This window comes from Mustela nigripes, chromosome 7 (assembly GCF_022355385.1).
Source record: "Mustela nigripes isolate SB6536 chromosome 7, MUSNIG.SB6536, whole genome shotgun sequence".
In the NCBI taxonomy this organism is placed as follows: domain Eukaryota; kingdom Metazoa; phylum Chordata; class Mammalia; order Carnivora; family Mustelidae; genus Mustela; species Mustela nigripes.
Window position 1 is genome coordinate 118,548,890 of NC_081563.1, and position 25,970 is coordinate 118,574,859.

Here is a 25,970-nt window from a genome sequence, read left to right on the forward strand (position 1 = left end):
GCCTTCTAATGTCCCCAGAGTAAAGTCCTGTAGTCCCCAGGAAAACCTACAGAAGCCAGCTCTATGGAAATGGCTGTCTCCCTGTCATCCTGTGAAATTCCACAGTCAAAGCTAGAGTCAGGGTTGAGTTCATTCTAAGGAGATAAACCAGAGAAGCTGTGACCCTCTTGGTGCCAGCAGCAAACTTAGCCTAGTTTTATAGTAAATAAAACAAGTCATTCATAGGACTTGTAAACACGGAGGAAGCAGACGGAGTGGCAAGGGAAGGGGACTTTTGGAGGTGACCAGTGTCTCCTTGGATGCAACTTTAGTGCTGCACTGAGGATGCAAAAGCTCTGACCAGTGGGGCCAGGCGAGCAGGAAACACACGGCCAATGACCTCCACGTGAGTGGATTCTGCGAGGTGTCCACATGTCTTGGGAGCCCTGTGCTAATTTCATCAGAGCCAGACATTCAGCAAGCCTCAGAAAAGGAAGATCATCCAGTGCTGGAGCAGTACTTTCTCTCAGAACAGAAGAGCGGCCATCACAGCCCATACAGAGTACCTGCCTGACTCCGTGTTATGCAGGTTGATCCCACTAAAAGACAGTTCCCTTCCTTTCTCTCTCATGACATAGAATTTGCTCTGAAGTTGGTTTCTTTTGTCACTCACTGGTGGCGAGCGATGGCATCCCCCATGTCCTGCCTACTGTGAGGCCCCTCTTAGAAAGGCAGACTTGCCAAGATGCGAGGCCCCACCCCTTCATTTTCTTGCCTCAGGACATTTAGGACACATATGCAGAAGCTCCCTTTCAGCACTCTCCCCCAGTGAACTCCCAGCCACCCTCCAAAGCCCAGAGGACGTCTCTATGGGGCCTTCCTGAGCCCCCTCCTCCGGGGTCCTGAGTCTTGCAGGCTCTTCTTGAGTTCGCTCTTCTTGAGGGCAGGGCCTGGGCCTGATTCTCCCATCCCCAGTTTGGCTTAGTGCAGGACTGGCCATAAAGGACCACACTTGTGGGAAGAGAAAGTAGGAAGTTCTGCTAAGGCAGGGCGTGGGGTGTGAACTCACCCGTGGGAGATTTTGGCCACGTGACTGTTGGGAATGCTGTATTCTGTGCCTGAAGCGTCTGATACCACTGTCCACCAGTCTCCATCTCTGGAGAGAGAAAAAGAGAGGGGAACTGCTCATTTAGGATTCCTGAGGACCTGCCAGGCTGGCTCCTGCAGCTGGCCGTCTGTCCCACCTATGTTTCCCAGGTCTCCTTGCACAGGCCAGTGCTGCTACCTCCTGGGCAGGAAACAGCAGGATTCCGGGGCCCCCTGCAAGGCCCTGCCCACCACCCACAGCTCCCCGCTACAGGTGTGTCAGGCTTCCTAGATCCCACCATTAGGGCCACGTGTGAGCTCAGTGCCAAAGGCCATGCTCTTTTCTCCTGGAGGGAGGGGCCCCATCTCCCATGAGGGCATCTTCAGGTGCCAGGGGAAGGAAGCAGAGCGCCCCACCTTTCCCCGACTGGGACAGGACTTACTCAGAGATGATGGTCAATGGATCCCCCAGGCTCAGTGGCAGCTCCGTGTGCTCGCCTACTGGGAAGGTGCCCAGGGCCACAGCTGTGGCCCTGCTTCTCTCTGGATGGAGGGACAGAGGTGGTCATTCTCTTGGCCAGTCCCCTCTCCATGTGAAGTCTACTGGAGTCTGGGCTTTCCATCATCAACCAACCCAACCATGAACACTCTGGGGAGCATGTCTGCTGGGATCCCAGGAGGACTACCCTGGTATTTGAAGATTTTCCAGTGGCCTCTGAAGAGCCCTACAGATGCCCAGACATCTTTTGGGGTCACTCAGGGAAAGGGTTGGTGTGGCAAGAGGAGTGGGGCTCCTGGCTACAATTGCTTTTTATATGGAGATGTTCAAGAAGGTCTTGATAAAAGGATTCTGCTGCTCAGCAAACTTTAAAAGTATAGCTCTAAGCAGGTATCAGCACAGATCTTGGAGCTCAGTTTCTGGAAGGTGGTTTCTAGAAGTTCTAATGATGTGAACACTGAATGGACTAACATTTAGGGCTGAGGTCCAGGGTAAGCATGGGAGGAAGAGGGCTGCTGGAAGGGCCAGTGAAATCACAGATGTGGACAGGCTTTGTAACTTTAGAGTGCCATGCATGTGGGTAGCATGTCTCTCCCATGGTGTTTGTCCAGAATGACCAGTGAAGGTCCGTGCTGCCCCAAGAAGAGGTGGGGTGTCAGGGGCCTGCTTTGCCAGGCCTGGCCCAGAGTAGACACCTAAGAGGTATGTACAGCCCAGTCAAGTGTCCTGGCCTCATGCCTGCCATTCTTTACTGAGCAGCTGCTATGTCAGGGTCTGACTGGGTACATCACTCCAGCCCTCTCAAGCTCCTGAGATAGTCCTCTCTGGTCACCACATCACACAGCAAGGCAACTGAGGTGGGACAGGGCACTGTGCCAGGAATGGCTCCTATGCCAGTCCCTATTCCTCTGCCCATGGGGCGCTGTTGGGGTGGGTGACCATTGTGGCTACTCATGGGCCCAGGTTGGGGGTACTTGGCAAGACAGTGGTAGCACCTCTCCGAAAAAGGCCCAGACTCCCTGGGATGCTGACATTCAGAGAGGGATTCACAGAGCTAGAGGATGCCAAGTTCCCCCCCTACACCACACCATCACGCCAGGACTGGTCCCAAGGACATGGCGGCCAAGAAGACAATTTTGAGATTGGATGGTAGGTGGCAAGTGGCTCCCTCCGCACAGGATGCTCATGCCCTCATCTACCTCAGGGATCAGCCCGCCTAGTCTGATTAGACGTCCTGATGCCTGTCCAGGCCTTCTCATCCTGGAAAACCCAGCCTCCACAGGCTGCTGAGATTCACTTCACCCACATCCCTCCCTCTCCTTCCTCTATCCCATTTCAGTAGGGGTCTCTGAAACAAAGGGAAAAGAGAGACACACTTGTCAGCACATCAATGCATCAAGCTATGAAAAACAGTCAAGGTCAACACGAAAAGTTTATCTGTTTATCTCATAGATGCTCCTGAAGGGGCCAAGGCCTCAGAGGGCTCTGTGATACCCTCTAGACAGATGCCTCAGGAGATAGGGGAAGGAGAACAGATGGACAGACAAGGACCGAGCGGATGGGGGGGCATCAGTGGGGCAGACCTGGAGCTGGAACTGTGTGGTATAAGGGCCTGTACTCCAGGTGGACACGGGAAGAATGAGACTGTGATCCTGGAAAGGGACTGGTTCCTATGTGTTCTCCCAGACACATGTGCAGATCTATGTGGTGACTCTGGACTGGAGCTCCTCAGAGCTGTGTGCTGCACAGGGCCATCCCACAGGGCCAGGACATGCCTGACGCCTGCATAACAATGTAAGCAAATCTTGTGGAGAGCCTCCTTCAACAATGGTGAAGCCAAGTGGCCTGGAAGGACCCAACCTCTTCTTCTCCTGGAAGCCCTGGCATTGAGCCCCATATTGCCCCTGGGCTATATATGCTGTCCCTGATGGACCCATCTGCCTGGCTGACTCGCCTTCATCTTTCACACCCTGGATAATATGTCCCTTCCTTGGTGAAGCCTTCCTGATGAGTCTCTCAGCACACACTCTTAATCAGAGTCCCTTAAAATGCACTGTCACCAAAATTGAACACAATTGTAATCGATTATGGGTTTAGAGCCTGTCTTTGGGGCTTGACTGTCCCTGAAGGCAGGGACTGTGCCTATCTTGTCCATTACTATACCCCCTGGTCCTGGCACAAGGCCCAGTATGGGGTAGAGACTTGGTAGATCCTAGATGGATGCAAGACTGATGGATGAATGATTCATGGGAGGGGCTGCCCCAGATCTGTGTTCCTGCTGGGCTCAGGGGTTGACATACCAAGAGAGAGGCCCTTCCCTCCCCCGTGGACCCTGTCAGAGAAGGAAACGCAGCTCCCCTCATGTCTCACTGGCAGGGAAAGCCCCCAGAGCACCTGCTGGGAGTCAGCCCCCTCAGCAGCCTGGCCATGACTCAGAGCAGCTTTGGGGCCATAGCCTATGCTAGATTCAGAGGAAATGAGGGGGAGGTCTGTGTGGTTTCCAGGTCTCTTCCTGTAGGGCCTGGTGGGCCCCAGGCTCCCTGCAGACTGAGAGACTAAAAGGAGGCACCTGCCTCCCCACCAGGAGAAGGACAGCACCTAGGGTGTTAATGTCTGTGGGAGGCTGGCATTAGAGAGAGGAATATCTTAGGGCAGGGCTGAGGAGGGGGAGGAGGCCCCAGCCATTACAGGGAAGTTTTCAGACTGGGGATAGTTTCTGCCCAAACACAGACATCCAGATATCTGGCTCTACAGTCTCCCGGTTCTGTTTAAGGGTATGTCCATGTCCTTCCTCCTAAAAGTGCTGCTTGGTTTAGAGTGGTTTGTAATCTGTGATGGTTAATTTTATGTATCAACATGGCTAGCCCACAGTACCCAGATACTAGGTCTAACAGCAGCCTAGATGTCTAGATGTTGCTGTTAAGATGTTTTTAAGATGAGATAACAATTTAAGTCAGTGGACTTTGAATAAGGTAATTACCTCCCATAATGTGGATGGGTCTCATTCAGTCAGTGGAAGATCTTTTTTTTTAATATAAAGATTTTATTTATTTATTTGATAAATTAATAAAGACAGACAGAGATCACAAGCAGGCAGAAAGGCAGGCAGAGAGAGAGGAGGAAGCAGGCTCCCTGCTGAGCAGAGAGCCCCAGGACCCTGGGATCATGACCCTGAGCAAAGGCAGAGGCTTTAACCTACTGAGCCACCCAGGTGCCCCGTATTTCCACATCTTAAAATATGTTATCCTGTCAGTATAGCTGATTCTTTTCTTTTTTTTTTTTTTTTTTTTAAGATTTTATTTATTATTTGAGAGAGAGAGAGAGCGCGAGCGCACAAGAGGGGGAGGGTCAGAGGGAAAAGCAGACTCCCCAATGAGTGGGGAACCCACTGTGGGGCTGGATCCTTGGGACTCAGAAACCATTACCTGAGTCAAATGCAGACACTTAACTGAGTAAGCCACCCAGGTGCCCCAGTATACCTGATTTTTTTTTTTTTTTTTAAGATTTTATTTATTTGACAGAGAGATCACAAGTAGGCAGAGAGGCAGGCAGAGAGAGAGAGGAGGGGAAGCTGGCTCCTTGCTGAGCAGAGAGCCTGATTCGGGGCTCGATCAGGACCCTGAGATCATGGCCTGAGCCAAAGGTAGAGGCTTCACCTACTGAGCCACCCAGGCACCCCAAGTCAGTGGAAGATCTTAAGAGAAAGAGAGTGAGGTCTGCCAAGGAAGAGGGAATTCCAGACTTGACCCTGGAATTCTGTAGCATTAACTTCCTTGGGCCTCTGGCCTGCCAGCCTGCCCAGCAGATTTTTGCCTTGCAAGCTCCCACAGTTGCATGAACCAATTTCTTAAAATAAATTCTATGTCTATACACACACACACACACACACCCACGTACACATACCCTACTGGTTCTCTTTCGCCGGAAAACCGTGAATACATCATCAAAACCCCAAATCAGGATGTGATTTGAGAAAGGATTTGTGGGTAATTTGGGGCAACAAGAAACAAACTGGGCCTATAGTTTCGATATCAAAATTATAGAATTTGGGGCGCCTGGGTGGCTCAGTGGGTTAAAGCCTCTGCCTTCGGCTCAGGTCATGATCTCAGGGTCCTGGGATTGAGCCCCACCACCAGGCTCTCTGCTCAGTGGGGAGCCTGCTTCCCCCTCTCTCTCTCTGCCTGCCTCTCTGCCTCCTTGTGATCTCTGTCTGTCAAATAAATAAATAAAATCTTTAAAAAAATTAAAGAATTTCTAGGATATTTTGATTGTCCAATTGTCTTAAAAACTGGCATTTTTAGTTAGGACTATCTTGAAAACCACAGTCGTAGGCTCAGCATAGGCATTATAGATCCTGATTTTTTCCAACTACCATAGCTCTAATTTTGCTTCCAGTATTTCACAGGATAAGCAGGGACACTGTGGGGGTACCTGGGTGGCTCAGTGGGTTAAGCCTTTGCCTTCGGTTCTGGTCATGATCTCAGGGTCCTGGGATCGAGCTCCACATCGGGCTCTCTGCTCAGCAGGGAGCCTGCTTCACTTCCCCTTCTCTCTCTGCCTGCCTCTCTGCCTACTTGTGATTTCTGTCAAATAAATTAAAAAAAAAAAAAAAGACACTGTATCCTATAGAACTTTCTGTGATGAAGGAAATGTTCTGTAACTGTGCTGTCCAATAGGTAGCCACTAGCCACATATGGCTACTGAGCACTTGAAATGCAACTGGTGTGACTGAGTAGCTACATATTTAACTTAATTTCATTTTAATGAATTTCACTTTGAATTTAAATGGCCACAGACAGCCAGAGGCTATTATAACAACGTACCTTTGGAGAGCTAGAACTAGGGTTGGTCTTGGAGTTGCCAGCTCAATTTCTCAATAAACTGACTGAGGAGGAGTGAAACCCTCCTGGTTAACACCCGTCACTCTCCCACATTTTCTAGTTTATCTGGTTGTTCAACATTCTGACTGCTGAAATGTAAGCTCCCCCAGAGCAGGGACCCTGCCTGCATGGTTCACAGGGAAGGTCCTGGTATACAGCAGGTGCTCATTGACACCAGAAGCCGTGCTGGAGTGGCAGGTCAGGAAGGCTCACAGAGGCAGCAATGTCTGGGGCTGAGCAGCCTTACTGTGTCTGGGAAGCCTACCTGCTTGCATGGGCACAGGGCCCGGTTCTTGGACAGAGGGACTCGAGCTGGGGCTTGGCAGGGTTTTCCCTCTGCTGGGTTGACCTCCCATCGTTCCTCAGCAGAACACTCGGAAGTACATGGCCAAGAGAAATCTGAAAGAGATGCTGCAATGGACACAGAGGCCCTGGTCCCCAGACACCCTCTCCCTCCCCAGCTCAGTCCTGCTGACAAGAGCAAATGATCCCCCTCCCAGCAGGACCAGGCTCCAGCCCCTCCACCAGTCTCTGAAGAATTTCATCTCAGCAGCTGGACCCTGTTTCCTCTGGTGGGCCCACTTTTCCATACTCCAGCCATGCTCTGTTCTCTGTTTCTGGGCCTTTACCTGTATGGGGGCCCAGCCACTGGCTGGACTGCTCTTTCCCCTGGGAGCCTGTCTGGATCCCACCCTTCTCTGGGAAGATTTCTCTGCATCCCCCAGCCATCATTCCTATGACCTACTCAGAACCATTTCCTGACCTGGGATAACATTGGCAGGGGACCATGAAAGGAACCGTGACTAAGGTTAGAGGTAGGCAAGGGGGAATCTGAGGCGGCTTACAACAAGCTAAGGTGACACTGAGCACACAGTTATTGGTGTCAACAGGGCAAAGTAAGATGATTGGGAAGCTGTACGCCACAGGGATGACTTGCGAGTCTTTGGAGGGATTGGCTGTTGAGCCATTTCCCTGCTCTTTGCCTCCATTTCCTCGTCTGAAAAAAAAATGGGGATACCAATACCCAATATTTGGGTCCAAAAGATAAGGCATGCAAGAAGCTTGGTCAGGGCACACTTTTTATTGCGCTCTGAATGTTGCTTCACCGGAGGCCACTCCTAGGAACTTTCCCCATTTTTCTTTTTCTCAGCAAGCTGTTGCATTCCTTCCCAAGTTTGGTTTTGTTTTTAGATTTTATTTTTAAGTAATGTCTACACCCGACATGGGGCTCAAACTCATAACTCTGAGATCCAGAATCATATGCTCTACTGATTGAGCCAGCCAGGAACCCCCCTTCCCAAGTTTTAATTATTATTCATTTATTAGAGTGTTCACTTGTTTAATTTGCCATTATTCCACAGCTCAGTGAGGACAAAGACCTCTTTTTGCTTTCCTATTTCCTCAACAATTCATAAGGTACCTGTCCCATAAAAGACATTCAACACACTAACTAAATGGATAGTGATTAGTAGCTCTTTGGACAGGTGTCTTAGAACAATTTTAATTTCCAGAGTAATGCTAATTTTTTCAAACATTTTATCAAAGTGTTTCAGGAAAGTGTTTTCATCCTTTCATTCTGGTCATCCTTTTCATGGAGACGGGGAATAGTTATCCTAGCTTGGTTCCCTGGAGGAGCTCACAGAATGGCAGTGACATAGCAGGCTCTGGCCTTGCCTTTGAACCCCTCACCATGCCTGGATAAAATTGGGTTTCTGTCATTATCATGGAGAGTTCTGTACTCATGGGGATGAAGTTCCTTAATAGAAAACAGGTCCATCTTTAGGAAATGGCTCCTGGTAGCCACTTCCTTCTCAGACTTTGGGATCCTGAAGCCTCAGTAGGATGAGACGGTATTGCTGCTTCTTGAGGAGGTCTCTAATGCCCTCCCTGCTAGGGTTCCCCTTTACATCAGGTTTTCAACATTCCTGCTGCTCCCCAGCCTTTCCTTTCCCCTTGGGTATCAGATACAAGCTCTATGCTTAACTGTGCAGACGTTGAGTCCAGAAAACCTCAGAGAGAGAGCTCTCCTGGGTAGTATGAGTGATTAATTCAAACCAACCAGGCTCCAGTTGTTACCTCCTCACACAAAGCACGTAGCCTCTGTCTCGTCTTTGAATCGGGGATATTACCAATTCCACTGATTTGTGGGGAGAGGTGCGGAGCAGACATAGAGTGGGTGCTCAGTAATTGTTAGTTTCCTTTCCCCTCCTTCAGCAAGACAAAGTCACCACAATCACCAACTGCACTAAACCCAGAGACTTCTTCCTACAGCAGATGGAGCTGGGGGATGGACCCAAGAGAGGTAGGAGAACCACACTCACGCTGGAAACATCCCCTTCCCTGAGCTCTGCCAGCTCCCTTCACCTGGCCTGGTCAGGGCCAGGCAGCTTTCCTGGAGGTGAAATAAAGACCACGGGGTACACGTGCCCAGGTGGTGGTGGTGGTCAAAACTTTAGAAATGATCTAATTATTAACTGCACAAACATTTGAACAATGTACTGCGTGCCAGGCACTTTCTTGGGGGCCTGGGCCAGTGGGTAGAAGGAAAGAGTAAAGGCCGCTGAGACCAGCAGCACACTGCCTGCTGTTGTTTTTTTATCTTTTCACTTAACCCTTTGAGAGGCTGGCAGCTTTGAAACCCATTCACATACAGTGATCAGGGCTCAGAGAGGGCACCCTCGTGCTCACTCTCACACAACTGCTTAGTGCAGAGCTGGGTCTACAGATCCACGTCTTTTGTGTTTTTGTGCTTCTGAAGATATTTCTCAGTGGTGGGGGTAGGTGATGAATTTGGTTTGAGCTAAAGGGAGACCTGTCTCTCTCAAGTGAGAAACATCACCCTTTGGCAAGGAACTGTAGACTCTATATCCAAAAACGTCTTCAGAGATTAGAATTCAGACTTCTTTCATTCACTGATGTTGGGAGGCTGTAGTCAAGAGAGGGCCCCAAAATCATACAAGCACATTGGTGACTGAGATGGGACCAGAATGGGCATGAAGACAAGCTGGAGGGCATAATGTAATTCTCGGGGCGGCGGGGGCGGGGGGCAGTCAAAGGCGGAAGGAATACTGGAGCCTGGGTTCCTTCAGGGACCCTCAAAACTACCTCCCTTACATTGTCAACAGAACAACTTATTTTCCTGGAACTTTTCCCCCCACTATAAAGCCCACTCCCAGCCTAGCATTCTTCATAGTCCCGGGGCCATCAGAAAACAAAAGCAAACGTACTTACTTGATTTCCTGTCATCAAAGCTTGGGGCGGGCGCTCAGCTTAGATGCCTGCTTTGGTTGGAGAGGTTAGGACGTTGGAGGGCCCTTCGGAACATCTGCCAAAGTCCTTAGTCCTATGACACTCAGAATCCTCTCAGCCTGGGAGACTCTTCAGGGAGATGCTTTTGGTAACCCTTTGGGTAGCTCTGCATCTGCTGTGGTCAGCAGTTTGTAGACCTGGGATGAGACAGGAGACTGGTGCTCCTTAGGGACCCCCCAACACTGGACAGCCCTCCCAAGCACAGCCAGGCCAGGGAAGAAGGCCCAGGGCTCTTTCAGCTTTGTCATAGTGTCCTCGGGGCTCCCAGCTCACACCTGCAGGCTCTGTGGTTCTCATAACCACCCATTTCCTCTGACGGCATCACAGACCATCAAGGAGCCACCTTCCCCAAGTTCCTGTTTCTAAAGGAGAAGCAGCTGCCTTGTCATGATCCCAGAGGGAGAGGTTTTTCTCTGGTTTTGTGGTTTGGTCCTGCCTGAGGAACACAGAACTGAGGTAAATGAGGAGTTTCCCATGCTTACCTGACCATTATAATCATCTGAAGTTCTTGTCGGTATCAGATTCCTGGGCTCCTCCTCCATCTTCTGAATCCAAGCCACCAGAGGAAAGCCGAGGAATCTGAATTGTATATACTCCAAGAGATGCCCTCAACTGGCTTTGGGGGAAGCACTGCCTTGGAGTGCTGTGTCCTAACCTTTAATGTATACAGGTATCCCTTGGGGATCTTGTTAAATAGCAGATTCTAGTTCAGTTGATCTAGGTGGGATTGAAGGCTCTGCATTGCTAACAACCCACAGGCAATAACCACATAGCTGGTCCATAAACCACACTAACAAGACCTGGGTAGTGGTTCTCCAAGTGTGGTCCCAGTCCTCAGCATCGTGTGAGAGTTTGTTAGACACAGGAATTCTTGAAACCCATCTCAGATCTACTAGATCAAAACCCCATAGGTGGGGCCAGCAATTGCTTTCCACAGCCCTCCAGGTGTTCTGATGTATAGCCTATATTTGAATGTCACTCAGCTAGGATAAATCAATTTCTGACAGAACTGCCTGTGATTGTGTGTTACTTTCAGTCATTAAAATTTAAATAAAATCCCCATCTGATAAAATCTAACCACACATACTGCTACTTTTCCATTAGGGGCTTAGTATTCTTGGAGACATGATTTTTTTTTCCTTAAAGATTTTATTTATTTATTTATTTATTTTTAAAGGATTTTATTTATTTGCCAGACAAAGATCACAAGTAGTCAGAAAGAGGGGTGGGGGGAAAGTAGGCTCCCTGTTGAGCAGAGAGCCCGATGTGGGGCTTGATCCCAGGACTCTGGGATCATGACCAGAACTGAAGGCAGAGGCTCTAACCCGCTGAGCCACCCAGGCGCCCTTAAAGATTTTAACTGAGAGTGAGTCAATGAGAGAGAGAGGAGAGAGCGCATAAGCAAAGGGAGGGCCAGAGGGAGAAGCAGACTCCCCTGCTGAGCAAGGAGCCTGACTCGGGGCTACATCCCAGGACTGTGGGATCATGACCTGAGCCTAAGGCAGACACTTAATAGACTGAGGTCCCCCAAGACATGTTTTTTTTTTTTTAATTTTTAATTTTTTTAAAATTTTATTTATTTATTTGACAGAAATCACAAGTAGGCAGAGAGGCAGGCAGAGAGAGAAGGGGAAACAGGCTCCCTACTGAGCAGAGAGCCCAATAAGGGGCTTGATCCCAGGACCCTGAGATCACGACCCCAGCTGAAGGCAGAGGCAAGAAATGGCTAAGGAGAGTTAAGTGTTTTGGTCAAGGTCAATTAGCCTGAAAAATTTTCCAATAGTGCATTTTCATATTTAGCCTATTATTGAGCATCTACTGTCGGCTGGGGCCTTTTGCACCTTCCTGTATGTTTCCTAATCGTGGTTCAGTGAGATACATGCTAGTACCATTTTATGGATGAGAAACCAGCCTACAGGTAACTATACATGATCAGTAAACTAATAAGCAGCAAATCTAGGTGTTTAAACTAATTCTCAGGTGGCTTCTTGGACCTCTCCTTGAGACCAGTCTGAAAGTCATTCCTGTCAGATATGAAGGTAGACATCATAGTTTGCAAACCAGAGCAGGAGGGTGGGCCTCTGTTCAGGCCCCTTCCTGCCATGGGCAACATCCTAGAATGGCCTCACCCATCCCAACATCTTGATTAGAACTTCCTCACACAGGATATGCTTCCACTCTGGCTTCTCCAGCTCTTCACACAAAGTGCCCATGGACTTAAGTCTCAAACCAGCCTTCCGTGGGAGAAAGAGGAGAACCTGAGCTGGAATGTGCCCTAGCTGGCAGAGCCCCAGTGAAGTCTTCATAGACTGAGCTGGAGCCATTTTGTGTTAAAAAGCATGTCTTGGGGGACCCCTGGGTGGCTCAGTGGGTTAAACCTCTGCCTTCGGCTCAGGTCATGATCTCAGGGTCCTGGGATTAAGCCCCGCATCAGAATCTCACTCAGCAGGAAGCCTGCTTCCCCACCTCTCTCTGCCTACTTGTGATCTGTCTGTCAAATAAAAAAATAAATCTTTTTTGGGCGCCTGGGTGGCTCAGTGGGTTACACTGCTGCCTTCGGCTCAGGTCATGATCTCAGGGTCCTGGGATCGAGTCCTGCATCGGGCTCTCTGCTCAGCAGGGAGCCTGCTTCCTCCTCTCTCTGCCTGCCTCTCTGCCTCCTTGTGATCTCTCTCTGTCAAATAAATAAATAAAATCTTTAAATAAATAATAAATAAATAAATATTTTTTAAAAAAATAAAATAAAAAAAAGCACTGACCACTTTGCAGGGGTGCAGTGAGAACTGGGTAAGATGATTTATATGGAGGAGCCTGTATACTCTACCTGGCTACTTCCTGGACTCTCACAAGGCAGGCACCCAAGTGTTTCAGGACTGAACAGGAGCAAGGAAATGAAAATGGAGAGAGGGAAAAGTATGAACGAGTGAAGTGCAGTCAGCTGGGGCCTGACTCCAGTGACCATCCATGTCGGGTGTATTCATGAAGGCCGGAGTGATGGGGGTTTTAAGAGCAACTGTGACCACCAGACCTCCTCCAGCTCAGGAACTGATATTCTGTATTGTCAGGAACTCAGCTTGGTGACCGGTATCTGTCCTCGTGCATTTGCTTCAACTCCTCTCCCAGAAAGAACAGGGCCTATGACATTTTACAAGTATCCCCCACAGACAAAGCAACCTTGATGGACTACATGGTAGCAGCAGCCCCTGGATCATTCAACACTAACGCAAGGGGGTAGCCTCCTGTTACCACTGGTGAGTACAGAGACAGTCGTTTCTGGAGAAATACAGTCTGACCTGTTTGAGGAACTCAGGCAAGTGGCTGCAGATTACTACACTGGGGTGGGACCCAGCAACCCCACACAGATGGCAAGGGTGAAATGTGGAACGCCTTTCTGAGACCTTAGCTTTCCTCCTCCATAAACCCCGTGATCGGGCTTCTCACAATTTTTGATTTGAGGGCAACAGAGGTGTGTCAGATGAGCTTGGGGTTTACTGGTATGACCTTGAGCAAATTATTTATCCAGAGTCTTAATTTCTTCTTGGGTGAGATAATGATCAAGGATGTGAAAATGCCCAGCACAAAGCCCATGTATAGTGACTTGGTTCCACCCCGAGCCCCAGTGCATGGCTTGAGAGAAATAACACCAGCAATCGGGTTAACAATGAGACATATACAGCTTTATTTAATAATCTGTAAAAAGTTGTACTCTGGCAGAGTGATGCATTCCCTATCTCAGCTGAAAGCGAACATTAGGTCTGAAAAGCCCCTTCCTAAGATTCGGAACTGCGTAACCCTGAGCTTACATCTGATGCCCTCAAGAGCTGGGCCCTTGCTGTGTGGCAGTTGGTTTCATCCTCCTCCCAGCAATACTCTGGCTGGCTGCAGCCCCTCGCACAGCAGTCCGCTAAGCACAACTGTAGCTGCACAGGCTGCCCTTACACACCGGCCCCTTCCCCCTCTTCTTTAAGAATTGTCAAGAATCTTTCTGAGAAATAGGTTCTGTACCAATTTCACTTCGCTTCCACTATGTCAGCTGAAGTCAAGGGTGTGCCTGAGACACATGATATTCTGCTGAGGTCTGTGCCTCTTCGCCCAGCTGGTTCTCACCATCTGCATAATTTTCAGGCCATACCTCTCCTTTTTCAGAGGACTGAAGGGTGGAGAAACACTCTTCATCAGAGACCCAGGAGGCACTTCTTGGGGCTATCTTGTAAGTGGTATCAGACACTGTGGCGACAGTAGCTCTGCTCTGGCACAGCAGAGGCCTGGTATATTGTTTTCCATCTTCCTGTGCTAAAAGAGTGCAGTAAGGATGCCACACTCACTTCTTAGGAAAAACTCCATGTTGCATCAGAACTTCATCATTCATGGGCTTCTAAAAGAATATGTCCCTCCCTTTTATTTACAGAATAACATATATGAATGCATTTGGACAGGAGGTGGCTGGCCACCCTGCCTGCCTCTCTATGTTAATAGGCTCCCTTCTATTGGTCACAGTCAATGTAAACACGATCTTCCACATTTCTCAGAGCTCCTGAAGTCACTGCAAATCGTGTTGACCAATTTGGAACCAAAAGAGAATGCAGTGGCCTGCCCAACCTAGAAACCTGTTCTGTATATTTCCCTTAAAAACATCATTGAAAATGAAGAAGAAAAAAAGGTCCCCTTTTTTTGCAGAAGCTCTACAAGAAAGCATATCTAAAATCACAGAACTATGCACACACAAACACAGACACGCGTGCTCACACACATACATCAGAATCAAAGAATCTTGTCAGATATGTAGTTGGGAAAGCACAAGGAAAGGCTGGCAAGAGAAGATATGGAAATTCGATCAGCTAAAGATGCTGGAATGTTACAGTGATGGCAAGGAAGTGGTTCTTGGTACATACAAAAAGGAGGGCGGGCAGGCAGAGAGAATGATAAATCCAGGATACCAGAGACTGTCAGTTGGCCATGCAGGAGTTAAAGATAAATGCCAGTTTGTTGGGTGAAATGTTGTATTATGGAGTGGTTGTCTGAAGGAGGGTGGACTTGCATGGTCCAGGGGAGGAGTATCTGCTTAGCAGGACACCTCCATGGTCTGGTGTCTGTCCACAACATCAGGGGATTCAGAGGATTCTTGAGTTCCATCTGACTGATTGCTGGTGACAGATCGGCTGAAGGCACTTTCTCCAGAGCCGATGCTACTCGAGGTTGAGTGGGTTCGTGATCGGGCGAGCCGGGTCATGCTGGCAGATGGTACTGTAAGAAAGAACCAAGGGGACTAGAAGATAGTACCCTGGCTAAGCTTAACTGATCCAGAAATTTCACTAAAGGCTTTGTTTAGCTTTCCCAACCCATTTAAGGTGAGACCCAGGATAACACATAGCCATCTCCCTTTTGTATTATTTGCTTAGGTGAATGGCTATACACAAGGTTGCTTTAATCCTTTGGATCTGGTTGGAATCTTGGCTGATTCTAGTCCACAGAAGAACATGGGGAAACCTAAGTCCAGAGTATAGCCTCTTAGCTATGCCCACGCCATTCATACAGTGATCAGGAAAGAGGCTTTGGGAACCCAAACAGGTAACCAAACCCTGCAGTGCATGCAAGACTAAACCAAAAGAAAGACAAACCACACAAGTATGAAGGTGTTTCACAAACACAGTGCAAGCCCGATACAACAAGACTACCATCCGTGTCCACAGGCTTCCTTTGCTACCTGGGGAGGAGACATGTATGAAGGTGGGGGTCTAAGGGAGAGCAGGTGGGCCTGGCACCTGCCCTATATGCCCTCTATGCAAGCAGCAAGGTAAAGGATGTCTGCAGGGGAAGGGCTCCAGGGGTGGGTATTTCACTCAGACTACAGTTCCAACGCTTTGATCCTAAGGTCCTTCCAGCTGGCTGGGATGTGGCCTTACCTGTCATAACCTCCCTGTCTATCTTCCTGAGGCACCAGCCACTCGCCCAGCTGTCATTTCAATGCTGGGGTCAAAAGATGCCATCACCTGATGAGTTTTCCAGGCACAGGCTCCGGTACTCCTATTTAGAATCAAGGCTGCCCTTCATGTCCTCTGTCTGGGATTCATGCAACGATGAATAGGTGTCTGCAGAAGAGGGGCCCTGCCTACAAAGTTTCAGCTACTACCGTGACCCTGATTTGGATAAGAGGAAACCTGGCTATTACAACCCGCTCCTTTTTTCCTGGGGAACCAGGGCTGGACCTGCAGACTAACCCTCTTAGGGCACAATGAGCCACGTTCTATCGGGCTCTCACTGCACAGGAAAACCGCGGACATGCTGCAGGCAGCCAATGCAGCCAGGAGAGCGTGGCTGGGAGGCAGGGGCAGGGCCAGCACAGAAGGAGGTACCTGACTCGGTGCTCAGGTGACTGAGCTGCACATACGGGACTGGAAGCAGGATGGACACAGGAAAAGTCAGGTTAGTGACCCAAGAGTGCCAAGTGGCAACCTCGGCCGCCCAGTAAACACTGACAGAATCCTCTAAGCTGGGGATGAATTTTTATGTTAAGGTCTCAGAAAGGAGTTGAGGCTGACTGATGTTTTATTATCATCTCAGACGTTACTTCTCTCATCTAGTCAAGGGCAACTGTTTTCCTCTCCACTATAAACAGCCATCTGTTTTGGATCAGAAATGGGCTGGAAGATCAGGTGTTTTCTTACGAAAGGGATGAGAACTGGCTAGGAGAGGGACTTCTCCTCCCAGTGAGCCAGACAGATGTGGATGTGGGCTCGGTTGGTAGTGGCTCACAGACGGGGATGACACAGCCACTCTAGACGAGACATACACAGTCTGCCTGCCAGGCACAGGGCTGTATATACCCAGGGGTCAGCTGCTGCCCAGGCAGCTGTTCAATGACCATTTTCCACGCTTATACTAAAGACAGGAAAAAAAAAAATCACCCTACTGGGTAAAGAGCTCTGTACCTGGGTTGAAGAGTGTTTCTTCTTAAGAATTCCATGAAAGGAACAAGTGTGGATAGTCTGTGACAAATGAGAAAGCTCAGGGGTCTCACAATGCAAGAGACCAGGACAGAGGCACACGATATGGAAACATCCTTGGACTCGCTCTAAACTACTGTGCAAGTTCATTTCCTGTGGTGGGGCTAATGTAACTGAGGACAACTACCCTTTTCTTCTGAAGTCTCCATTGTGTTTCTCTAGGCCAGGAGTCATTACCAGCTAAGTTCAAATGCAAATCAGATTCACAAGCTTAGCAAAATCTAAGCCTCAGTGGTTAAAAACATGGGCTCTGGAGTCAGACTGCTAGCATTCTGCGGGTGAACTGTTACCCTGGGAAATGTACTTAGTCTCTTTGAACCTAGGTTTCTTCTTCTATAAAATGGGACTAATGACAGAACTTACCTCTTACGATTATAAACACTGAATGCCCGGCACAAGGTAAGTGCTTAGTAAGTGTTAGCTCACCTTACATACATGCAGATGAATACTCCATAAAAATTTTGGTTTCTACCTCACTTTAGGCTGGCAAGCATAGAGGTTATATGCCCTGGGAAATGTGGGCTCCCCAGATGTCAAAATGACCCCATTATCATTCAATTTTTGCTGGACAGAAAGTTTTGTATTACTCACTGTAGCCCATTCCCTGCAAAAAGTACTTGAAGGCCTCGGTGAGCTTTCCAGGCTAGGAGACAAAATAAGAACGTATTAATCTTTGCATAGGCAGAGAGGCAGAATCAAATGAGTGCTTTAAAAAAAGAAAACAATATAATAATAAAAAAGCCCCTCCTTACCTGTACTACTTGTGGCAGTCCACCACAGTCTGCCATCTAAAAGAGGAAAAATATATAAATATATAAATATATAAATATAGCTGGTACTTATACTTAGGGGACATGCTCTGAAAATCCACAAGTCCTTTCAAATAGGACAGGATTGAATTTTAGGTTCCTTAACTTAATGTTTAACTGCAACCAAGTGTATGTTTCCTCAATGCACTCTTACACAAAAACTTACAACCTAGCAATAACCTTGGATATAAATCTGAAAAGATTATTTATTTAATACTTATTAATCAGTAAGATGCAGAGTCTGGCCTTCAGGCCTAGGCTGGGAACCTTCTGTTAGGAGTGACAATGAAGTTTACCACTGTCTTCAACTATGGTTCTGACTCCACCTGAAGAATGTTACTTTCAGAGTCCTCAACAGCATGACCCTAACTTCTCAGGGTATCATGCTTCCTAAGTTTCCGCTCAACCCAATATTATCTTCATTCTACAACTAAGGGGATTTCTCCAATGACATGGTGATACTGAATCTGGTCAACTCACTTGGCCAGCCACTTTCCTCTCAAAGCTGGATTTGGTGAGGCTGTCTCTCACTTCATAAATATTCATAGATGATTATCCTCACATGTGCAAGGATTTTTATTTTTTATTATTTTTTATTTTTTTAAAGATTTTATTCATTTATTTGACAGAGAGAGATCACAAGTAGGCAGAGAGGCAGGCAAAGAGGGAGAGAGGAGGAAGCAGGCTCCCTGCTGAGCAGAGAGCCCGATGCAGGGCTTGATCCCAGGACACTGAGATCATGACCTGAGCCAAAGGCAGAGGCTTAATCCACTGAGCCACCCAGGTGCCCCTTTTTTTTTAAATAAAGATTTCATTTATTTATTTATTTATTTAACAGACAGAGATCACAGGTAGGCAGAGAGGCAAGCAGGGGAGGAGGGGAAGCAGGCTTCCTGCTCAGCCGAGAGCCCGATGCAGGGCTTGATCCCAGGACCCTGAGATTATGACCTGAGCTGATGATCTGAGCCGAAGGCAGAGGCTTAACCCACTGAACCACCTAGGTGCCCCATGCAAGGATATCTAAAGTAAGGTTTTGTTAGCACACACTGGAATTACCCAGACGACTCATTGGGTTTCTACTCTGGAAATACTGATTTAATAGGTCTGGGGTGGGGCTTGAGAACTTCCATTTTTTTGTTGTTGTTGTTGTTTCTTTTTTTTAAAAAAAGAGAAAGCATGTGTACGTTGGGGTGAAGGTGTAGGGGGTAGGGTCAGAGGGGAAGACTCTTAAGCAGACTCCACATCCAGGGCAGGGCTCGATCTCATGACCCTGAGATCACAGCTGAGCTGAAATCAAGAGCTGGATGCTTAACAGACTAAGCCACCCAGGCACCCCAAGAACTTTTTTTTTTTTAAGATTTTTTATTTTAGAGAGGCAGAGAGTGTCCCGAGCAGACTCCATGCTCAGCTCAGAACCCAATGGGGGGCTAGATCCCATGACCCCAAGATCATGATCTGAGCCAAAGACAAGAGTCAGATGCTTAACTGGTTGTGCCACCCAGATGTCCCAAGCAGTTGTAGTTCTAATAAGCTCCCAGGTGAAGCACATTCTGCCAATCTGCAGAAAACACTGTTTTTAAGGCATTACGGCCAACCACACAGGCCCACCTTCTTTTTTCCAGCTGTTATGAATTCTGTATTCAGACAACATCCTTTTCAGACTGACTGGAACTTAAAAGCGGGGGGCACCTGGCAGCCTAGCCAATTGAACATTCAACTTTTGGTATTGGCTCAGGTCATGATCTCAGGGTTGGGAGACTGAGCCCTGCCCTGAGTGTGGAGTCTGCTCAAGATTTTCCCTCTCCCTCTGCCCCTCCCCTGCTCACACACTCTCTCCTTCTCTCAAAAAAATAAAAACTTCCTTTGAGGTGGGGACTGTTATTTCGCAAATGGGAATGCCACAAAAGGCACAGGAATTGAAGGTTAATGTTAAAATCTGGCATAAAACAACTAACACACACAGAGAGAATATTAGGAGAGACTGTTTCCAAGCGTGCTGCCTATCAAGTAGTTGGAGAGTCAGTTCAACTATACTGTTGCAGTGGGCATTTCTGCCCAGAAAAAAACTACATCTACAGCAGAGCTCAGTTTTGTGCTTTCAAAATATTGATTCAAACCTATACTGAAAAACTATTTGAAACCATATCCTTTTAAAATAACATTCCTATTTTGGACCAGTTCGTCAACCACCTGGACCTCAGAACATTCTGCATTCTGTCTCAGAGCATTAGCCTCATGCTGTATTTCCAGGAACTATAGCCTGCTTTTGGTGACAGCACTTCCCTTTCAAGCCACTTCAAAGAGAAAGGGAAGAAAGCAGAGGTCTTTCAGACCAAGAAAGTAGCAGTAAGCAACGTAAGATCAGCACTTAAATACAGTAATCCATACTCAAATCAGAGTGCCAGGCCCCTGTACACTTTACAAGGCTGTAGAAAAAACAAGGTTGACACTCTTACCTGGTACAATGAAAAGGGAGAGAAATCTGACATTAACTAGAAATCAAGTATAAGAGTTGCTCTCTATTTGCCCTAAGAGAAAGGAAATGCACTTACCCTTATATCAGAATTGTTATTGGAAGCTTCCTAATCAATACAATGGGACATAGCTTGTAAGTAATTCCCATTCATCCTAATTCTCACAAAATTAAATAATGCTTACAAAGTTTTTAATAACATGGTTAGATGCTCATGTCAAAAAGTTGAGGAGGGACACCTGTGTGGCTCAGTAAATGTCTGCCTTTGGCTCAGATCATGATCCCAGTGTCCTGGAATCGAGTTCTGCATGGGATCTGTGCTCAGTGAGGAGCCCCCTTCTCCCTCTGCCTGCCACTCCCCCTGCTTGTTCTCTCTGACCAATAAATAAAATCTTAAAAAAACAAACAAACAGACACAGGGCTGTAAATATCCTGACCTTACTGATATAAAAAGTATACAGGAAAAAGACCCCCATTTTTTTTTCTTTCTTTTGGAGAGTGAGCACAGGGGTTCAGAGTAGGGGCAGAAGGGCAGAATGAAAGAGAGAGAATTTTAAGCAGGCTCCATGTCCAGCGCAGAGCCCAAAGTGGGACTCAATCTCATGACTCTGAGATCATGTCCTGAACTGAAATCAAGAGTTGGATGCTTAACTGACTGAGCCACCCAGGCACCTCAAGACATCAGTATTTTTACCAGAGGGGAACTATGGGTGGTAGGATTATAGTAATTTTGATTGATTTTATCCTTTACTTTCCTCTATTTCCCAATTTTCTTTTTATTTCTTGCTTTCTTTTTTTTAAGATTTTATTTATTTATTTGACAGAGAGAGATCACAAGTAGGCAGAGAGGCAGGCAGAGAGAAAGAGGAAGAAGCAGGCTCCCCAAGGAGCAGAGAGCCCGATGTGGGGCTCGATCCCAGGACCCTGAGATCATGACCTGGGCTGAAGGCAGAGGCTTAACCCACTGAGCCTCCCAGGTGCCCCTCTATTTCCCAAGTTTCTATAGTGAGAATATATTCAGGAATAATTTAAAAAAGAGAGAGAATCAAAGAGAGAACCTTTCCTTCTTTCTGGGCAACTATTGCAGAAATAAGAGTATTTTGAGCCATGTATAATTTACTAACAAATCCACTGGCAATAAGGAAAAAAAAACACTTTACCTTTAGCAAAGTTGTGTTTATAGGGTTCAGGCGAGAGTTGCATTCAACCTTAAGAAAAGAAAAAAAGAGAAAACAATTATGATCACTAGAAAAATAAGAAATAGCTTGGCACAAGAATGATCTTCCAAGATCAACAGCTCAGTCTGGAGATGGCTGAATCAGCCAAAGAAATTACCAAAATACAAAGTAAGAGATATATCATGTACTTGGTATCTGGTTTCTTAGTAAATCTAAAAGTCTGGCTAAACTTCATTTCCTGAATCTGTTGCGAGTACTTAAGCTTATGTTGAATCTAATTTCTCCTACTGGCTACATAACTTGGGGGTTAGCTACCTATTTTAAAATGTGAACTGGACTGTGGCACTCACCTGCTGGGATTCTGATGGGTTCCCAGTACAAATGGTCCTGACCAAGCCCAGTCCTCAATCCCCACTCCCCTTTACCCCTTCCCTATACCCTGGGTTTGCCTGTCTGCACACCCTCTTTTCTGACTCAAGGTCTTTCACTATTCCACCTAAATATTGATTACTCTATGTTTTTTCTCTCATAGCAATTATCCTAATTAAGAGTTACAACCTGTGTGTTTACATGTTTGGTATCCTATACTTTGTGGTATACCCACGAAGGCAGAGACCTCAAATAAAAGCTTTTAGGGAGATAATCTTTAGGTTTAGCAATGTTTTGTGGCTAATTTAATCAATGAAATCTCTCCTTTTACACGTTTGTCAAGCATACACATACAAAACACTGCTAGGAGTCTGGTATCCATTAGGGTGAAAACATATAATTCAAAGCTGAATGATATCACTTCGAAATTTCCCAACTGAGCTGAGTATAGAAGGATGAGCAGGATTTCAAGACACACAGTAAACAGAAGGGGTGGGTGTTTGAAGGCTTCCAGAGTTGGGGGAAAGCATAAGCAAAGAACCAGGAGATGTGAAGTGGATGTACAGGGCGTGTGGGGTTACAGAGGTGTGGTGTGAAGATGCACTGCAAGGCACGTCTGGGAGGTAGACTGGAGCTGACCATGGCCAATGAGCCATGGAAAGTTTCTGAGGAAAACGGATTTGTTTTAGTAAAGTAACCAGCAGAGGCTGTATGACAGACTACAGAGGCAATGAGCCAGTTAGGGAGTTATTAAAATTACCTAGGCAAGAACCAGTAATCCAGCTGAACTCTGGGGATTGCTGATGGGCAGGTACATAAAACTCTTCTATTATCAGGGGATGATCTAAAAACCAGGATCACCAGTTTTTGCTCTATACAAATGACAATGTAGGCAGGGGTAAGCAAATTGTACCAGTGTACTACAGAATATCATTAACTCTAAACTGTAGAATTTATAAACTGGATCCCTAACTGCTAAGCACAATGCTTAGAACATAGTAGATAGGGACGCCTGGGTGGCTCAGTTGGTTAAGCGGCTGCCTTCGGCTCATGTCATGATCCCAGCATCCTGGAGCCCACATTGGGCTCCTTGCTCGGCAGGGAGCCTGCTTCTCCCTCTGCCTCTAGCCTGCCACTCTGTCTGCCTGTGCTTGCGCTCTGTATCTCTCTCTCTCTCTCTAACAAATAAATAAAAATCTTAAAAAAAAAAAAAAAAGAACATAGTAGATATATAATATTTTCTCAAAGAATGAAATCCCCCATCTGGATTTAATATAATAAGTCATGCTTTCTTTGGTTTACCACTTTGTAATTTCTTTAGCTCTCTACGAAGTCTCCATATCTCGTAAACCAAACTCAATGGTTGGTTTTTTGACATGTCTATTCTCTCTCTAGCTCCCCAAATGCAGATACATCATCTTATTCATTTTTGTATTCCCCCACAGCATTGAGCAAATAAGAAGCTCAAAAAATGAGGCTGAATAAGTAAGAAAGAATAGTTAGCAAAAATGACCAAAATTTGAGAAGCTTCTTCCTGCTCTTCAATGCATGGAGAGTCCTCTAATCCCTACCAATTTGTGGGATAAAATGCTAGCTCTCACAAGCTAGAATCTGTCCGTAAGACATCTACTCTGTGATACTGACAGGGCTCCTGGGGTTCTTATCTATAAATGCTGAAGATGAGGAAGTCAGAAAACAAGACCGGGGCGCCTGGGTGGCTCAGTGGATTAAGCCGCTGCCTTCGGCTCAGGTCATGATCTCAGGGTCCTGGGATCGAGCCCCGCATCGGGCTCTCTGCTCAGCAGGGAGCCTGCTTCCCCCTCTGTCTCTGCCTACCTCTCTACCTACTTGTGATCTCTCTGTCAAATAAAATAATAAATAAAAAATTAAAAAAAAAAAAAGAAAAAAAAAAAAGAAAACAAGACCTTATCTGTACTGGCAAGTCTATCGAGTCGTAGGGAGTTTTTTTTTTTTTTTTTAAGATTTTATTTATTTATTTGACAGGCAGAGACCACAAGTAGGCAGAGAGGCAGGCAGGCAGGCAGAGAGAGAGGAGGAAGCAGGCTCCCCGCCGAGCAGAGAGCCCGATGCGGATGCAGGGCTCGATCCCAGGACCCTGGGATCATGACCCGAGCCGAAGGCAGAGGCTTTAACCCACTGAGCCACCCAGGCGCCTCACCAGTCTATCTAGTCTTGAAAGATGAATGGAAATGTTGCTTTAAGTCCATCCAAGTTTAAAAAAATAACTCAGCATTATTAGAAAATTCTAAGGAAGGGTATTTTCTAAAAACAACACTGTTTTCTTGTTTTATGTCACATGTTTACTTAGAAAAAAAATTTAAGTAATATCCACATCCAATGTGGGGCTCAAACTCACAACCCTGAGATTAAGGGTCATATGCTCCACTGACTGAACCAATCAGGTGCCCCTGAAGAAATGTTTTTTCTTTTTTGTTTTTGTTTTAAAGATTTTATTTATTTAACAGACAGATCACAAGTAGACAGAGAGAGAGGAGAAAGGAGGCTCCCCGCTGAACAGAGAGCCTGATGCGGGGCTTGATCCCAAGACCCTGGGATCATGACCTGAGCCGAAGGCAGAAGGCTCAACCCGCTGAGCCACCCAGGCACCCCTGAAGAAATGTTTTTGATAGATATTTTTTAGCGTGTATCTCCACCTTTTTAGCCAGAAAAGACTGACCTTTGTAAAACTCCTTCACAATGAATTGGGATCATCACTATAACTTTATCATCTTTGGGGAATTTGTTTTGTTTTGTTTTTTGTTTTTGTTGTTGTTTTTTTTTTTGGACTTGAGGGTCATGTCCCTCTGTGTTAAAGCCATGCCATGTATTTTATACCAGACACAAAATGTTTTACAGGATGATTCAGGGAGGTATGAATATATTATCCCATCTACTTCACCCTACACTTACCTTGCCTCATAAACCTTCCCTCCTATATCTACCCCCATGATTAGCTACTAGACTTCCTTTCCCAAAAGCCTTACTCCCTAATGTTTTTCTCTAAACAGGGAGGAAGTTAAGGCTGCCAAAGAAAACTAGGTAATCTCACACAGATACCTATTTATATTACATACACTGTGGGGAAAACAAGTAAACTCTAATAGATGTATGAAAAACTGTCAACTTCATTTGTAATGAAATGCACATTAAAACAGTGGGACACCATTTTTAACCTACTAAATTATTAATAAAATTTAGGAATCCAATGTTGGACAAGATGCTGTGAAACAGACACTCTCATACAATGCTGGTGCTATGTCCTTTCTGGAAAGGAATATGGCAAATGTTATAAAAAATTTTGCAAAGGTTTATGATTTTTGACACATTGATTCCACTTCTAGAAATCTATCCCAGGGAGATGATCAAGAATTCGATATCGATGTTCAATAGCAACATTATTAATGGTGCAAAATCTGATGTCATCAACTGGAAAATGACGTTAAACAAAGGTACATTTACAAGACTAAATATTATACGGGGGGGGGTGCCTGGGTGGCTCAGTGGGTTAAAGCCCACTGAAGGGGAGCCTGCTTCCTCCTCCCTCTCTCTGCCTAGTTGTGATCTCTGTCTGTCAAAGAAATAAATAAAATCTTATGTATTTATTTATTTTTTAAAAATATTTTATTTATTTGACAGACAGAGATCACAGGTAGGCAGAGAGGCAGGCAGAGGGAGAGGGGGAAGTAGGCTCCCTGATGAGCAGGGAGTCCGATGCGGGGATCAATCCCAGGACCCTGAGATCATGACCTGGGCCAAAGGCAGAGGCTTTAACCCACTGAGCCACCCAGGTGCACCTAAATAAATAAAATCTTTAAAAAAAAATATTATACAGAGGTACTGACTTTATAACATGGAAAAAGGCTATCAAAAATGCTATCAAGGGACGCCTGGGTGGCTCAGTTGGTTGAGCAGCTGCCTTCAGCTCGGGTCATGATCCCAGAGTTCTGGGATCTAGTCCCGCGTCGGGCTCCTTGCTCGGTGGGGAGCCTGCTTATTTATTTGACAGACAGAGATCACAGGTAGGCAGAGAGGCAGGCAGAGGGAGAGGGGGAAGTAGGCTCCCTGATGAGCAGGGAGTCCGATGCGGGGATCAATCCCAGGACCCTGAGATCATGACCTGGGCCAAAGGCAGAGGCTTTAACCCACTGAGCCACCCAGGTGCACCTAAATAAATAAAATCTTTAAAAAAAAATATTATACAGAGGTACTGACTTTATAACATGGAAAAAGGCTATCAAAAATGCTATCAAGGGACGCCTGGGTGGCTCAGTTGGTTGAGCAGCTGCCTTCAGCTCGGGTCATGATCCCAGAGTTCTGGGATCTAGTCCCGCGTCGGGCTCCTTGCTCGGTGGGGAGCCTGCTT

General features: G+C 46.7%; 2 protein-coding genes across 7 annotated transcripts in view; both read right to left on the reverse strand.

The window, feature by feature from the left end:
- SLA2 (Src like adaptor 2) overlaps window positions 1-10,200 on the reverse strand; it is a 28,891-nt gene extending 18,691 nt beyond the window's left edge. Inside the window, exons 1-4 of one of the 3 annotated variants that reach the window (XM_059406943.1) lie at window positions 9,672-10,186; window positions 6,710-6,843; window positions 1,509-1,608; window positions 1,049-1,135 (exon numbers count right to left, since the gene is read on the reverse strand). In XM_059406943.1, the coding sequence (XP_059262926.1) occupies window positions 1,049-1,135; window positions 1,509-1,608; window positions 6,710-6,800 (278 nt within the window). In that variant the 5' untranslated portion in view covers window positions 6,801-6,843; window positions 9,672-10,186. Of the gene's footprint in view, window positions 1-1,048; window positions 1,136-1,508; window positions 1,609-6,709; window positions 6,844-9,671 lie in introns of all 3 variants that reach the window. The other 2 variants (XM_059406942.1, XM_059406944.1) reach the window with 2 other exon arrangements.
- Window positions 10,201-13,408: 3,208 nt separating this feature from the next.
- The window catches only part of NDRG3 (NDRG family member 3), a 78,747-nt gene continuing 66,185 nt past the window's right edge, over window positions 13,409-25,970 (reverse strand). For 2 of the 4 annotated variants that reach the window (XM_059406956.1, XM_059406955.1), the window contains 5 exons: window positions 21,200-21,247; window positions 17,510-17,545; window positions 17,349-17,400; window positions 16,107-16,145; window positions 13,409-14,997 (listed from right to left, as the gene is read on the reverse strand). In XM_059406956.1, coding sequence (XP_059262939.1) covers window positions 14,816-14,997; window positions 16,107-16,145; window positions 17,349-17,400; window positions 17,510-17,545; window positions 21,200-21,247 — 357 coding nt within the window. In that variant the 3' untranslated portion in view covers window positions 13,409-14,815. The remainder of the gene's footprint in view (window positions 14,998-16,106; window positions 16,146-17,348; window positions 17,401-17,509; window positions 17,546-21,199; window positions 21,248-25,970) is intronic. The other 2 variants (XM_059406958.1, XM_059406957.1) reach the window with 1 other exon arrangement.